This window comes from Triticum aestivum, chromosome 5D (assembly GCF_018294505.1).
Source record: "Triticum aestivum cultivar Chinese Spring chromosome 5D, IWGSC CS RefSeq v2.1, whole genome shotgun sequence".
Taxonomy (NCBI): Eukaryota; Viridiplantae; Streptophyta; class Magnoliopsida; order Poales; family Poaceae; genus Triticum; species Triticum aestivum.
In genome coordinates, this window is record NC_057808.1 from 510,475,148 (window position 1) to 510,491,512 (window position 16,365).

A 16,365-nucleotide genomic window follows, 5' to 3' on the forward strand; every position below is an offset into this window, starting at 1 on the left:
TTTCCAAGCTCATGCCCGGGTCGAGAGATATGAAGTCTCCGACAAATTCTTTAGCTGTAAAATGGAGGAAAACAGTTCTGTTAGTGAGCACATACTCAGAATGTCTGGGTTGCACAACCGCTTGTCTCAGCTGGGAGTTAATCTCCCGGATGACGCGGTCATTGACAGAATCCTTCAGTCGCTTCCACCGAGCTACAAGAGCTTCGTGATGAACTTCAATATGCAAGGGATGGAAAAGACCATTCCTGAGGTATATTCAATGCTGAAATCAGCGGAGGTGGAGATCAGAAAAGAACATCAAGTGTTGATGGTGAATAAAACCACTAAGTTCAAGAAGGGCAAGGGTAAGAAGAACTTCAAGAAGGACGGCAAGGGAGTTGCCGCTCCCGGTAAGCCAGTTGCCGGGAAGAAGTCAAAGAATGGACCCAAGCCTGAGACTGAGTGTTTTTATTGCAAGGGAAGTGGTCACTGGAAGCGGAACTGCCCCAATTACTTAGCGGACAAGAAGGCCGGCAACACCAAAGGTATATGTGATATACATGTAATTGATGTGTACCTTACCAGTACTCGTAGTAGCTCCTGGGTATTTGATACCGGTGCGGTTGCTCATATTTGTAACTCAAAACAGGAACTGCGGAATAAACGGAGACTGGCAAAGGACGAGGTGACGATGCGCGTCGGAAATGGTTCCAAGGTCGATGTGATCGCCGTCGGCACGCTACCTCTGCATCTACCTACGGGATTAGTTTTAAACCTCAATAATTGTTATTTAGTGCCAGCTTTGAGCATGAACATTGTATCTGGATCTCGTTTAATTCGAGATGGCTACTCATTTAAATCCGAGAATAATGGTTGTTCTATTTATTTGAGAGATATGTTTTATGGTCATGCCCCGCTGGTCAATGGTTTATTCTTGATGAATCTCGAACGTGATGTTACACATATTCATAGTGTGAATACCAAAAGATGTAAAGTTGATAACGATAGTCCCACATACTTGTGGCACTGCCGCCTTGGTCACATTGGTGTCAAGCGCATGAAGAAGCTCCATGCAGATGGACTTTTAGAGTCTCTTGATTACGAATCATTTGACACATGCGAACCATGCCTCATGGGTAAGATGACCAAGACTCCGTTCTCCGGAACAATGGAGCGAGCAACCAATTTATTGGAAATCATACATACCGATGTTTGCGGTCCAATGAGTGTTGAGGCTCGCGGAGGATATCGTTATGTTCTCACTCTCACTGATGACTTAAGTAGATATGGGTATGTCTGCCTAATGAAACACAAGTCTGAAACCTTTGAAAAGTTCAAGGAATTTCAGAGTGAGGTTGAGAATCAACGTGACAGGAAAATAAAATTCTTACGATCAGATCGTGGTGGAGAATATTTAAGTCACGAATTTGGTGCGCACTTAAGGAAATGTGGAATCGTTTCACAACTCACGCCGCCTGGAACACCTCAGCGAAACGGTGTGTCCGAACGTCGTAATCGCACTCTATTGGATATGGTGCGATCTATGATGTCTCTTACCGATCTACCGCTCTCATTTTGGGGCTATGCTTTAGAGACTGCCGCATTCACTTTAAATAGGGCTCCGTCGAAATCCGTTGAGACGACACCGTATGAATTATGGTTTGGGAAGAAACCTAAGCTGTCGTTTCTAAAAGTTTGGGGATGCGATGCCTATGTCAAGAAACTTCAACCTAAAAAGCTCGAACCCAAGTCAGAGAAATGCGTCTTCATAGGATACCCTATGGAAACCATTGTGTATACCTTCTACCTAAGATCCGAAGGCAAGATCGTTGTTGCCAAGAACGGGTCCTTTCTGGAGAAACAGTTTCTCTCGAAAGAATTGAGTGGGAGGAAAGTGGAACTTGATGAGGTGATAGTCACCCCTTCCGAACCGGAAAGTAGCGCAGTGCGGGAAGATGTTCCAGTGGTGCCTACACCGACTGGGGAGGAAGTTAACGATGATGATCAAGAAGCTTCGGATCAAGTTACTACTGAACTTCGAAGGTCCACAAGGACACGTTCCGCACCAGAGTGGTACGGCAACCCTGTCCTGGAAATCATGTTGTTAGACAACGGTGAACCTTCGAACTATGAACAAGCGATGGCGGGCCCGGATTCCGACAAATGGCTAGAAGCCATGAAATCCGAGATAGGATCCATGTATGAAAACGAAGTATGGACTTTGACTGACTTGCCCGATGATCGGCGAGCCATAGAAAATAAATGGATCTTTAAGAAGAAGACAGACGCGGATGGTAATGTGACCATCTACAAAGCTCGACTTGTCGCTAAGGGTTATCGACAAGTTCAAGGGGTTGACTACGATGAGACTTTCTCACCCGTAGCGAAGCTGAAGTCCGTCCGAATCATGTTAGCAGTTGCCGCATACTATGATTATGAGATATGGCAGATGGACGTCAAAACGGCATTCCTTAATGGCTTCCTTAAGGAAGAATTGTATATGATGCAGCCGGAAGGTTTTGTCGATCCTAAGAATGCTGACAAAGTATGCAAGCTCCAGCGCTCAATCTATGGGCTGGTGCAAGCATCTCGGAGTTGGAACATTCGCTTTGATGAGATGATCAAAGCGTTTGGGTTTACACAGACTTATGGAGAAGCCTGTGTTTACAAGAAAGTGAGTGGGAGCTCTGTAGCATTTCTCATATTATATGTGGATGACATACTATTGATGGGAAATGATATAGAATTCTTGGAAAGTATTAAGGCCTATTTGAATAAGTGTTTTTCAATGAAGGACCTTGGAGAAGCTGCTTATATATTAGGCATCAAGATCTATAGAGATAGATCAAGACGCCTCATTGGTCTTTCACAGAGTACGTACCTTGACAAGATATTGAAGAAGTTCAATATGGATCAGTCCAAGAAGGGGTTCTTGCCTGTATTGCAAGGTGTGCAATTGAGCATGGCTCAATGCCCGACCACGGCAGAAGATATAGAAAAGATGAGTGTCATCCCCTATGCCTTGGCCATAGGGTCTATTATGTATGCCATGCTGTGTACCAGACCTGATGTAAACCTTGCCGTGAGTTTGGTAGGAAGGTACCAAAGTAATCCCGGCATGGAACACTGGACAGCGGTCAAGAATATCCTGAAGTACCTGAAGAGGACTAAGGATATGTTTCTCGTTTATGGAGGTGACAAAGAGCTCGTCGTAAAGGGTTACGTCAACGCTAGCTTCGACACAGATCTGGATGACTCGATGTCACAAACCTGATACGTGTATATTTTGAATGGAGGAGCAGTAAGCTGGTGTAGTTGCAAGCAAAGCGTCGTGGCGGGATCTACATGTGAAGCGGAGTACATGGCGGCCTCAGAGGCAGCATAGGAAGGAGTCTGGATAAAGGAGTTCATTACCGACCTAGGGGTGATTCCCAATGCGTCGGGCCCGATGACTCTCTTCTGTGACAACACTGGAGCTATTGCCCTTGCCAAGGAGCCCAGGTTTCACAGGAAGACCAGGCATATCAAGCGTCGCTTCAACTCCATTCGTGAAAGTGTTCAAAATGGAGACATATATATTTGTAAAGTACATACGGACCTGAATGTAGCAGATCCGTTGACTAAACCTCTCCCTAGAGCAAAACATGATCAACACCAGGACGCAATGGGTGTTCGATTCATCACAATGTAACTAGATTATTGACTCTAGTGCAAGTGGAAGACTGTTGGAAATATGCCCTAGAGGCAATAATAAATGGTTATTATTATATTTCTTTGTTCATGATAATTGTCTATTGTTCATGCTATAATTGTGTTATCCGGAAATCGTAATACATGTGTGAATACATAGACCACAACATGTCCCTAGTAAGCCTCTAGTTGACTAGCTCGTTGATCAACATGTAGTCATGGTTTCCTGACTATGGACATTGGATGTCATTGATAACGGGATCACATCATTAGGAGAATGATGTGATGGACAAGACCCAATCCTAAGCATAGCATAAAAGATCGTGTAGTTTCGTTTGCTAGAGCTTTTCCAATGTCAAGTATCTTTTCCTTAGACCATGAGATCGTGCAACTCCCGGGTGCCGTAGGAGTGCTTTGGGTGTGCCAAACGTCACAACGTAACTGGGTGACTATAAAGGTGCACTACGGGTATCTCCGAAAGTGTCTGTTGGGTTGGCACGGATCGAGACTGGGATTTGTCACTCCGTGTGACGGAGAGGTATCTCTGGGCCCACTCGGTAATGCATCATCATAATGAGCTCATTGTGACTAAGGAGTTAGTCACGGGATCATGCATTGCGGTACGAGTAAAGAGACTTGCCGGTAACGAGATTGAACAAGGTATTGGGATACCGACGATCGAATCTCGGGCAAGTAACATACCGATTGACAAAGGGAATTGCATACGGGATTGATTGAATCCTCGACATCGTGGTTCATCCGATGAGATCATCGTGGAACATGTGGGAGCCAACATGGGTATCCAGATCCCGCTGTTGGTTATTGACCGGAGAGGCATCTCGGTTATGTCTGCATGTCTCCCGAACCCGTAGGGTCTACACACTTAAGGTTCGGTGACGCTAGGGTTGTAGAGATATGAGTATGCGGAAACCCGAAAGTTGTTCGGAGTCCCGGATGAGATCCCGGACGTCACGAGGAGTTCCGGAATGGTCCGGAGGTGAAGAATTATATATAGGAAGTCCAGTTTCGGCCACCAGGAAAGTTTCGGGGGTTATCGGTATTGTACCGGGACCACCGGAAGGGTCCCGGGGGTCCACCGGGTGGGGCCACCTATCCCGGAGGGCCCCATGGGCTGAAAGGGGAAGGGAACTAGCCCTTAGTGGGCTGGGGCGCCCCCCTTGGGCCTCCCCCTGCGCCTAGGGTTGGGAACCCTGGGGGTGGGGGGCGCCCCACTTGACTTGGGGGGGAAGCCACCCCCCTTCCCCCTTGGCCGCCGCGCCCCCTTGGAGATCCCATCTCCCAGGGCCGGCGCCCCCCCAGGGGTCCTATAAATAGTGGGGGAGGGAGGGCAGCAGCAACACAGCCCCTGGCGCCTCCCTCTCCCCCTGCAACACCTCTCCCTCCCGCTAGTGCTTGGCGAAGCCCTGCCGGGATCCCGCTACATCCACCACCACGCCGTCGTGCTACTGGATCTCCATCAACCTCTCCTTCCCCCTTGCTGGATCAAGAAGGAGGAGACGTCGCTGCTCCGTACGTGTGTTGAATGCGGAGGTGCTGTCCGTTCGGCACTCGGTCATCGGTGATTTGGATCACGGCGAGTACGACTCCATCAACCCCGTTCATTGGAATGCTTCCGCTCGCGATCTACAAGGGTATGTAGATGCACTTCTTTCCCCTCGTTGCTAGTATACTCCATAGATGGATCTTGGTGATGCGTAGGAAATTTTAAAATTCTGCTACGATCCCCAACATTCGAGAGATCGAGTTTGTAAGCATAAAAGCTTTTTGTAGGATCCTTTTCTTGCTTAATGTGGTGAATACATTCAAAGGCCACAAGAGCATTATCAATAATCAAACGCCCTGGGATAAAGGCACTTTGCTTTGGAGAAATAATACCATCCAATAATGGCCTTAAACGATTCACCATGAACTTTGAGATGACCTTGTATATGACATTACAGAGACTAATCGGCCTGTAGTGAGACAAGCTGGAGGGGTTAGCAATTTTAGGAATAAGAACTATGGAGGTAGAATTTACCCCTTCCGGCATAATCCTAGAAGAAAAAAAATCCCCTGACAGCTGCAATCATACTATTTTGTAGCACATCCCAATTCCGCTGAAAGAACCTCGCGGGTAGACCATCTGGACCTGGGGCCTTCAATGGTCCAATCTGAAACAGAGCATCAGAAATCTCCTTATCGCTAAAGGGAGCACACAAGCGCACATTGTCCTGCTCAGTAACTTTTGGTTCAAGCAAATCAAGAACCCATGTTGCATCCAACGCCGGGTCTGCAGCAAAAATCCCTTGAAAATACCCATTTGCCAGACTGGCCATTTCCTCAAAGTTTGAATGAACCACACCAATAATGTCGGTTAGCTCGCGTATTTTATTTTTGCGAGCGCGCCAAACAGCCTTACTCTGAACATATTTAGTGTTGCGGTCGCCTTCCTTCAACCACGTAATTCTTGAGCGTTGTAGCCACATCATTTCCTCTTCCTTCAACCACGTAATTCTTGAGCGTTGTAGCCACATCATTTCCTCCTGGTACAAAAGCTCGTTCATCTTATCAGTGATGTTTCTAATTTCTTGTCTATATGCATTCATGGCCATAAGTTCCTCCAGTTGTGTTCTTGACTTGGCTAGTTCCCTTGTTATATTGCCGAATTTCTTGCTGCCCCAAGTACTGAGCGTAGCCAGGGTCTTCCTTAGCGCTGTTTGGAGATACTCCAAATTGTCCACATTGCCAATAGATTCCCATGCCTCCTTAACAACAGCCGGTAGAGATGAGTCTCTTTCCCAAAAAACATCATAGCGTCTAGGTTTGGGGACTTGCTGGCCCGTGTCCGGAGCGCCCTTCAAAACCAGCGCCACATGATCCGAGCATGGTGACACCACATGTTGTATTGTATAAAACGGAAAAAGATTGCGCCATTCATTTGTTGCAATAGCTCTATCAAGATGAACCTTCACAGTACTCGCCCCGGCACGCAGGTTATCATAAGTAAACGAAATCCTGAGAAGACAAGATCAATCAGACCACAAACTTCCAGAGTATCTCGGAAAGCTATCATTTGTTGTTCCCGTCTAGGGGTAGCCGACAGGTGTTTGAAATCCCAAAGAGCTTCATTAAAATCACCAATAACAAGCCAAGGCCTATCACACACACTCGTTAGACCCTGTAATTTGGCCCACATGAGGTGGCGATGCTCGACTCGTGGTTCACCATAAACAAAGGTGACTCTCCACTGTTATGCATCCGCATGTACCTTCACCAGAGCATCGATATACCGTTCCTCCTTGTCTAGGATTTCAACCACACAAGACTCATGCCAGAAAAGAGCTAGGCCACCACTCAAACCATTACTGTCCACCCCGTCAAAACCTTTCAATCCGAGGCATCCACGGATTCTTCTCATTTTTGTTGCTTTCTGTCTGGTCTCGCAAAGGAAAACCAACATGGGGGAGTGCGACTGGGAGAGCGTCGCAATTTCTCGAACAGTCCGAGAGTTCCCCCCGCCCCGGCAGTTCCAACTGATGAGATTCATTGCTCCCGGCGGATGCGAGGTCGCCGATGGATCAGTCGCTTCGTCACCTAACGCCTTAGGACCTTCAGAAGCACCCGTACTGCTGCCGCCTGCTTCAAAACCTGCTTCAACAGCCAAGGACCGAAGGAGCATACAAACACATCTACTAGAACCCAACGTTCATTGAGATCCGTAATAGATATATTGGAAAGACTAGCCACGCCGACCTAGAGTCGCCGTCCTGGGACAAAACTCGCCGGCACCTGCGCCGCCGCCTGGCCGGACCCCGTACCGCCGCCGCCTGCTTCAAGATATGCTTCTACAACCAAAGACCAAAGGAGCAGACAAACACATCTACTACTAGGACCCAACGTTCATGGAGATCTGTAGTAGAGATTGGAGAGACCAACCACGCCGACGTTGAGTCGCCGTCCTGGGACAAAGCTCGCCGGCACCCGCGCCGCCGCCTGGCCGGACCCCATACCGCCGCCGCCTGCTTCAAAATATGCTTCTACAGCCAAAGACCGAAGGAGCAGACAAACACAGCTACTACTAGAACCCAACGTTCATGGAGATCTGTAGTAGAGATTGGAGAGACCAGCCACGCCGACGTTGAGTCGCCGTCCTGGGACAAAGCTCACCGGCACCCGCGCCGCCGCCGAGGGCGGCCGGCGATGGGCCAGCAAAAAACCTAGTCGCCCTTGCGATCGCCTCTTACGGAAAGAACGGTTCGTTGGACTCGTGCAAAAACCCTAGTCTCCTACGGATTGATTTTCAGACGAACCTAATTTGTCTTTTTTGCTAAGAGCTACTCATATGTCCAAATGATCTAAAATTTGGACTATACCTCATGCACTAAATTATCTGTCATGCATATTTTTTTTTTGAAATTTTCTATTATTTGGTTTGATATTTTTTTTGACTGGAGGCAGATGAGTCTGGGCTTAGAAATGAATATGCGTTGAGTTATCCTCTACTCGCAAAAAAGGTAACGACTGAAATTCTCCGCCCGATGGAACACTCGCGTCAGTTCCCTTCCAGCTGCCCCACACAACAACTCCCCAACCTTATCCTATCCACGCATCCCTCTCATCCACATACTTGCCTCCTGAACCATCCACTTTCTCATCTCTCTTTTGCAATGTATACGTCGTCGCCCACCTTGCCCATTTCTTTGAATCGCGCCGCTTTTTATGCCTTCATACAGCGAGCCGTCGGACCACACACTGCTGCAATCCCTGGACCACACACTGCTGCAACCCAGGGTAAAACAAGTTGCAAGGTTGGTGCATGTGCTGATGTGTTGCATCAACCCATGCTGCAAGGTTGGTGCCCTCTGCTCATGTGCGTCTGCAACCCCTCCGCAACCCCAACCGTTGTGAGTGACGGACGGCGACACGTGAGACTGCCCACTCGTGATACTGTAAGCAACCACCGGTGATGTTGTGAGTGATCGGCGGCAATGTTGCGGACCCACATGACGATGCTATGAACGCCTAACAACGACAAGTGAGTGACCTAGCAAGCGATGTTGCGGGGGAAGCTATTTTTGGGGAGAACTTGAACCACAACGAGATCTTGTATAGAAGCTGGACTAGTGATTAGATTCTCAAAAGAAAAGAAAATAATGGCTAGTGAGTGAATTCCCCGTCTGATCAGTCGGTGTTGCAACTTGATATAAATTTTTTTGCTGTTGCAACTAGCAACTGTCCTGAAATTTCATGTGATAAGTTGATTATGACCAAGCTCAGTCTACCCCCTTTTCCAGCTGAAATTTTCGTACATTGAGTTCCTTCAAACTCAAGCACTGGAACTTCCGTCTAGTTCACAAATAAGGATGCAATTCAAAACTCACTGGTCTAACTACTTAACATCGTCAAAGAGAATATCATGGGATACTTGCTAGCGTTCTGATCGATTGGTGGAAGCACAAGCAATGTGGTCTAACAATTCTCGAGACAGTTATACGGCAATCGACAATGGAATAATTTGTGGAGCTTCAGTTTGTCATTTTACACAACCATTTGGCAATGGGCAAGTTATAGGACAGTTAGATCAATATTAGACACACACACACCCATGCCCAAGTTGCTCACCAACACAAAAAAAACCACCTATAGCCATGCCAACAGGCACAAAAATCTGCTCATGCTCGTACCTGGATGCATGGGTGGGTGCCCATATCGTAGCTTAGCAGTAAACAAAATTATACTTCATCGACACCCTCTTATACTTCAACGATAACAAAATTCAAGGGAAAATAGTTATTTAAAGTCAGTTTTCTTCGTAAATTCATAGTGGACAAGCTGACAATCACACATAAGTAAATAACATGACTAAGTTAACACAACGGATAGCACATGACATGAAATAGCCAAGGGGTAAGCGCAAATGACAATTCTCATTATTGCAACTAAGATGTGCTAAGAACAGCTAGCAGCTCCAAGTCTCTATAGCACTTCGTAGGTGCAATCTGCATCAGCCCCAACAGCTCTGAGCCTTTTACTCTTGGTGATCATTGGGATAGAGATTCATGTTAGGTTATCAGGTCGGTTTGGGCATATGCCCAGGCATAGAATTGTAGCGATGCCCTACCGATGGGCACCAAGAGTATCTAAACGCTGACCACGAGCAAAATTGCAAGAAAAGTGAGGACCTATGTCGTCGGTGCCTGTGCTGTGGAAAGCAGTTGCTGCTTGCCCCAATCAGACATGGGGCAAATAGTCACAGGAGTAGCGGACACGGGCACGCTCAACAGGTTGATAAGATCATATCATCACTGTTGTCCACTAAGGCAACGTTATAACTCCAGCGTATACATTCGGATAATTTTCTAACTATGAAAATCACCCGGTGGGCGACGTGCTAACTCCACGAGCAACATGTGGTATAAATTCTATTGCATTTATTTTCAATAGTATAAATAAACAAATGTCAAGAACTCTACTTCATTCTAAAAAAAACTATCTCTAGATTCATAATAAATTAAACTTAAGAGTAGACACAGAGGAAAAGGAATCCAGGAAAACAAATGCATAACTGCAGAATAGGTGGGCTTGACATATATATAGGACCATATATGCTCCTGCCTGCCAATTTTAGGGTGTCAATCGTCGTTAATTTCGGTAGTTGACACTACTCTTGTCAGCCAAGTTATTTTACCGCGGGCATCATTTGCTCATAATGATAACAACAAGCCAACAGAAATAATAACTTGCAATTCCCAACGACACCTGGACCTGGACATCTTGATTTATAAAAGGAGTAAATCTAACCAAGACTGCACATATAGAACCATAGCAAACATACCATCATCATCAGATAACAAAAGGTTAGTATCCGGAGTACAGATAAAATGACCAAGTTCTAGTTTTTCTGTTGCTCTTACTAGTGAAGCCCCTTCCAGCCGAGAGCGTTTAATTACCTTATGTTGCCAACCAAAACAGGAGGCCACGCCGTGACATAGGGATAGCAAGGATCACAAAGAGTGATAGGGCAGACCTTCTCCAGCATCTCAGTTTCAATGCAGAAGGATAGGAACCAGCCAGAATAATCAGGAGCCGATGCCCGGGAAGTAAACAAATATACAGTGCCAGCGATGATAGCCACGACGTCAACAAACACGTTCACTCTAGTGCCTTCATCTTCAAACTGTAGCTCCAACTCACAAATCGCATCCAGCATAGGGAATCTCGTGCGCGGAATCCATTTGCCGACACCGTCATCATCGGTTCTCCGGACCCAAGCAGCAAGGGTGTTACCAATAGTTGCGGCCAAGCAGAGGTGCCCATCGCTGGTCTCACCAAGCTTGACATCCTGTCGCCATCCCATATGCGGCGAATCGATCCGGGAGAATTGCAGTGTTGCAGTGTTGAGCACATGGATATTGTCTCCGTCTGCCCAGTAGACACACCCGTTCACTAGCGTACCATCGCCGAACAGCTGCGGGGTCGCCGCTTCTGGGGAGATCTGCCACTCCGAGCTGTCCGGAGAGAAGGCAGCGACCTGCACCTCCTCCCTTTCCATGCAGACGCAGACGACTTGGAACGACCGGCGGTCCTCTTCGGAGGTGACCACGTGGAACTCGATAAGTGCACTTTCGGGGTCTCTGGACACCTCTTCGGGCGGCGCGGGGATGAGATGCAGGCCCCGTGTGAGGGGGTCGTACACGGCCACCCGCTTGGTGCGCTGCTTGAAGAGAACCACGTACCCACCGCGACACTCGGTCATCACCCACCCGTCGCCTTCGCCTTCGCCTTCGTCGTCGGGGACATGGGTGAGGAAGACGTCGGCGCCGCGGACGGCGGCGGCTTGGTCCGGGTCGGACCGCCGGCGGACGGGCACGAAGACGGGCATAGCGGGGCCGTAGATGTCGAGGAAGACGCCCAGGAGCGGGGCTGGGTGAAGTTCACGGAAGCGACGGCGGAACGCGGGGGACGAGCGGACGGCTCGGAGGAAGGCGGGGCAGGCGAGGGCGGCACGGACGAGGCTCAGGAGGGAGGGCAGGCGGAGGAATACCTCGCACAGGAGGTCGTCTCCGACGTCGCATATGGTGGTGGGAGCGGCCGGTGCCGATTTCTTGTTGAACGGCGGCGGATCACCCGGCGGCTCACTGGAGGCCATGGCGTTGGGCGGCGGCGGCTCGGGAGGCCACGGGACAATGGAGAATCAGGGGCTGCTCGTTCCGTAGTTAAGGGGGGGAGGCGTCAGAATGTGAGCAGTCGGCCCAACATTCAAAGCCGGAAGATCGAAGAAAAAAGACCCACTCAGTTTCTTGGAACTACTGTATGTCAAAATACATTTATTCCGAGGCATCGAGCGCTGGTCACAATGGGCAGGAACTAGTAACCTACACATTTCCCTAGACTATATTACTACCTTCATAGTGAGTAGGAATATGTATGTAGTGTCATGCAACGATGTATTTATTAGGCCATAGACTCATTGTTTCTTGGAGTGTGTGATGTTTCGGTAACTTAGCTAGTTACCACAAGCAGCTCTCTCTTCATTAAATATGTGCCACATAAGCAAAGTTGCATTGAAGTATGTGATGTTACTCCTAAGGCTGGTCATAGTGTATGATACTATATCTATAGTGCATAGTATCATAGATTAGTATTATATGTAGTCTCATTTATTGCCATGCAAGACACACATTAGCATAACATTAATTATGATACGGTATCTACATATGTTACTATAACGCTCTCTCTTCTTTAACTATTTACCACATAAGCATGTTTGCGAGTCCCAATTGCATGATACCACTTATGTTACCCCCACTATGGCCAGCCTAAGTTCCTGCCCATTGTGACCAGCCTAATCTGGCCTTGTTTTTCGTGTTAAGCTTGACATATTCATCATTATCCAGTCTCCAAAATCATTATAAAGTTACATACTATACACATTATTTTTGTAAGAAACATACTAAATTTATTCAAACACGAGAACTACAATGCTCTGGATTTTTTTTAAACTACAAAGTATCTAAAAATAACAATTGCAATGAAATCTCTTAGATACAATTTCTCCATAGTAATAATTTTTAGAAAAGGAGATTCTCCCAGACCTTCAACAAAGACACTGCCATCGGACCGGAGTATCGACTTACCCGCAAAAAATACTTGATTATTGATAAAGGTTTCAGAGAGCCCCTTGACCCCCTCTTTCAAAAAGATGGAAGACATGAACAATGAACAAACTTGGGTCGAGAAAGATCCCCTAGAAATGCAGCTTATCGAACCACAAGATCTTCACCATGATGATGCGTAAAGATTCCGGCTCGAGAAAATATCAAACCAACAAAAGCCCCATGACACATTGAATTTGGGCATATGCTCGCGCACATAGAATTGCGACAATGCCCTACCCAAAGGCAAGAAAATGTATCCAAACCCTACCCATAGGTAAAATTACAAGAAATGTGGAGGACCTATGTTCCCATTCCGTTATCGATAGCCTATGTTGGTTAAAGCGACCACTCATGTTTTTAAAGAGATAAAGGCACCATTCAATTATCCTGAATACAACTTAGACGGCCGATAGCAATTCCTTAAGAATGGATATCTGAAACAACCTGTCTCAAGGGACATGCCCCTTCTACTTGACGAGCATTCTTGCAACTAAAGATATAAGTAGGACTAGGTATATCATCCTGTGTGGTCACTCTTCTAGCAGAATTATGGGCTTCATTGTTAAGAGCTCTAGGAAGATGATAGACCCATTAAGCTTGTGCTCTCTTATTGTAAGAAGTCACGTAGGACGGTAGGAGAGTTCTAATTTCCCGGTGGCCTAGCTGCTTCTTGGGTGATCTTGCAACTGTTGCTTGTGCTAGTGTAATGTTGTGTATTAATATTACTGTGTCTCGTATCTGTAGTTTCTCCGTAGTAAGTGTTGCAAGATTCAACCCATGCACCTCTGCGCGTAACTTAGAAGCAACTTGTTCTGCAGCAACAGAGATCATGGCCTTCAACATGTAACCTTCTTTCTTTAGCTATAAGTAGATCCCTAACCCAACGTTTGAACCTATAGCTCTGCCTATGAAGACTAGTTATTGCCACCGCCGAAATAGGCCCCCCCTTTTGTATTACAAAGCAACCATCACCGACACAACCAAAGATAGGTGCTGGGGCGGAAGCAGTACATGCATGCCTAAAAGAAACGAAAGAGAAAATACAAAAGAAACAAATGCCGACAACGGCGAATCAACAAAAATGAAGAAGCCTCGCGACCGATGCGCCCACTGTGGATCTTCCACCAAGCTCCTAGATTTCGAAGCACTGGTACGAATCAACACCTCGAAGAAGGGACGTGACGATGACGATGCTGCTGCCAAGGGTATCCCCCGGTACGCAGCTAGGAGAGAGGAAGGGTAGCCCCTGACGCCCTCCAGGAAGGTCCGTCGGCACCCTCAGGCACCACTGCGTCGGTGTCGGCTAGGCCGACAGGGATTTCTCCCGATCCCAACCTTCACCTCGGGCGCTCCGGAGCTCGCCACCAAACTGTCCACCACCCTGCTCCAACACGGTCTTGAAGCTTCCCGCACCATCTCCCCACAGCACCGCGAAGGGGTCCTACAAAACGAAGAAGAGGCGCCGGGACTAGGGGCAGCAGCAGCGTCAGCACGCGGGAGGGTCCAACTGTTGGAAATATGCCCTAGAGGCAATAATAAAATGGTTATTATTATATTTCCTTGTTCATGATAATTGTCTATTGTTCATGCTATGATTGTGTTATCCGGAAATCGTAATACATGTGTGAATACATAGACCACAACGTGTCCCTAGTAAGCCTCTAGTTGACTAGCTCGTTGATCAACGGATAGTCATGATTTCCTGACTATGGACATTGGATGTCATTGATAACGGGATCACATCATTAGGAGAATGATGTGATGGACAAGACCCAATCCTAAGCATAGCGCAAAGATTGTGTAGTTCGTTTGCTAGAGCTTTTCCAGTGTCAAGTATCTTTTCCTTAGACCATGAGATCGTGTAACTCCCGGATGCCGTAGGAGTGCTTTGGGTGTACCAAACGTCACAACGTAACTGGGTGACTATAAAGGTACACTACAGGTATCTCTGAAAGTGTCTGTTGGGTTGACATGGATCGAGACTGGGATTTGTCACTCCGTATGACAGAGAGGTATCTCTGGGCCCACTCGGTAATGCATCATCATAATGAGCTCAAAGTGACCAAGTGGTTGGTCACGGGATCATGCATTACGGTACGAGTAAAGTGACTTGCCGGTAACGAGATTGAACAAGGTATTGGGATACCGACGATCAAATCTCGGGCAAGTAACGTACCGATTGACAAAGGGAATTGTATACGGGATTGATTGAATCCTCGACATCGTGGTTCATCCGATGAGATCATCGTGGAACATGTGGGAGCCAACATGGGTATCCAGATCCCGCTGTTGGTTATTGACCGGAGATTCGTCTCGGTCATGTCTGCATGTCTCCCGAACCCGTAGGGTCTACACACTTAAGGTTCGGTGACGCTAGGGTTGTAGAGATATTAGTATGCGGTAACCCGAAAGTTGTTCGGAGTCCCGGATGAGATCCTGGACGTCACGAGGAGTTCCGGAATGGTCCGAAGGTGAAGAATTATATATAGGAAGTCCAGTTTCGGCCACCGGGAAAGTTTCGGGGGTTATCGGTATTGTACCGGGACCACCGGAAGGGTCACGGGGGTCCACCGGGTGGGGCCACCTACCCCGGAGGGCCCCATGGGCTGAAGTGGGGAGGGGAACCAGCCACTGGTGGGCTGGTGCGCCCCCCTTGGGCCTCCCCTGCGCCTAGGGTTGGAAACCCTGGGGGTGGGGGGCGCCCCACTTGGCTTGGGGGGCAAGCCACCCCCTTGGCCGGCGCCCCCTGGAGATGGGATCTCCCAGGGCCGGCGCCCCCCAGGGACCCTATATAAAGGGGGGGAGGGCAGCTGCACCACAGCCCCTGGCGCCTCCCTCTCCCTCCCGTGACACCTCTCCCTCTCACTGAGCTTGGCGAAGCCCTGCCGAGATCCCCGCTACTTCCACCACCACGCCGTCGTGCTGCTGGATCTCCATCAACCTCTCCTTCCCCCTTGCTGGATCAAGGAGGAGGAGACGTCTTCCCCAACCGTACGTGTGTTGAACGCGGAGGTGCCGTCTGTTCGGCGCTCGGTCATCGGTGATTTGGATCACGACGAGTACGACTCCATCAACCCCGTTCACTTGAACGCTTCCGCTCGCGATCTACAAGGGTATGTACATGCACTCCTCTCTCTCGTTGCTAGATGACTCCATAGATTGATCTTGGTGATGCGTAGAAAATTTTAAATTTCTGCTACGATCCCCTACAGTGGCATCATGAGCTAGGTCTATGCGTAGTTTCTATGCACGAGTAGAACACAAACTTGTTGTGGGCATAGATGTTGTCAATTTTCTTGCCACTACTAGTCTTATCTTGTTTCGGCGGCATCGTTGGATGAAGCGGCCCGGACCGACCTTACACGTACGCTTACGTGAGACAGGTTGCACCGACTGACATGCACTAGTTGCATAAGGTGGCTAGCGGTTGTCTGTCTCTCCCACTTTAGTCGGAACGGATTCGATGAAAAGGGTCCTTATGAAGGGTAAATAGAAATTGGCATATCACGTTGTGGTTTTACGTAGGTAAGAAACGTTT

General features: G+C 48.0%; 1 protein-coding gene across 1 annotated transcript; it reads right to left on the bottom strand.

Moving 5' to 3' along the window:
* Positions 1 to 10,509: 10,509 nt before the first annotated feature.
* On the bottom strand, positions 10,510 to 11,818 carry LOC123125835 (uncharacterized). The gene has a single exon (XM_044546283.1). It carries the CDS (start codon positions 11,816 to 11,818, stop codon positions 10,616 to 10,618), a length of 1,203 nt encoding a protein of 400 aa, XP_044402218.1. The 3' UTR covers positions 10,510 to 10,615.
* Between the last annotated feature and the right edge of the window lie 4,547 nt (positions 11,819 to 16,365).

Coding starts and splice junctions, on each gene's coding strand:
- LOC123125835 (XM_044546283.1), bottom strand. CDS start 11,818: ATGGCCTCCAGTGAGCCGCCGGGTGATCCGCCGCCGTTCAACAAGAAA.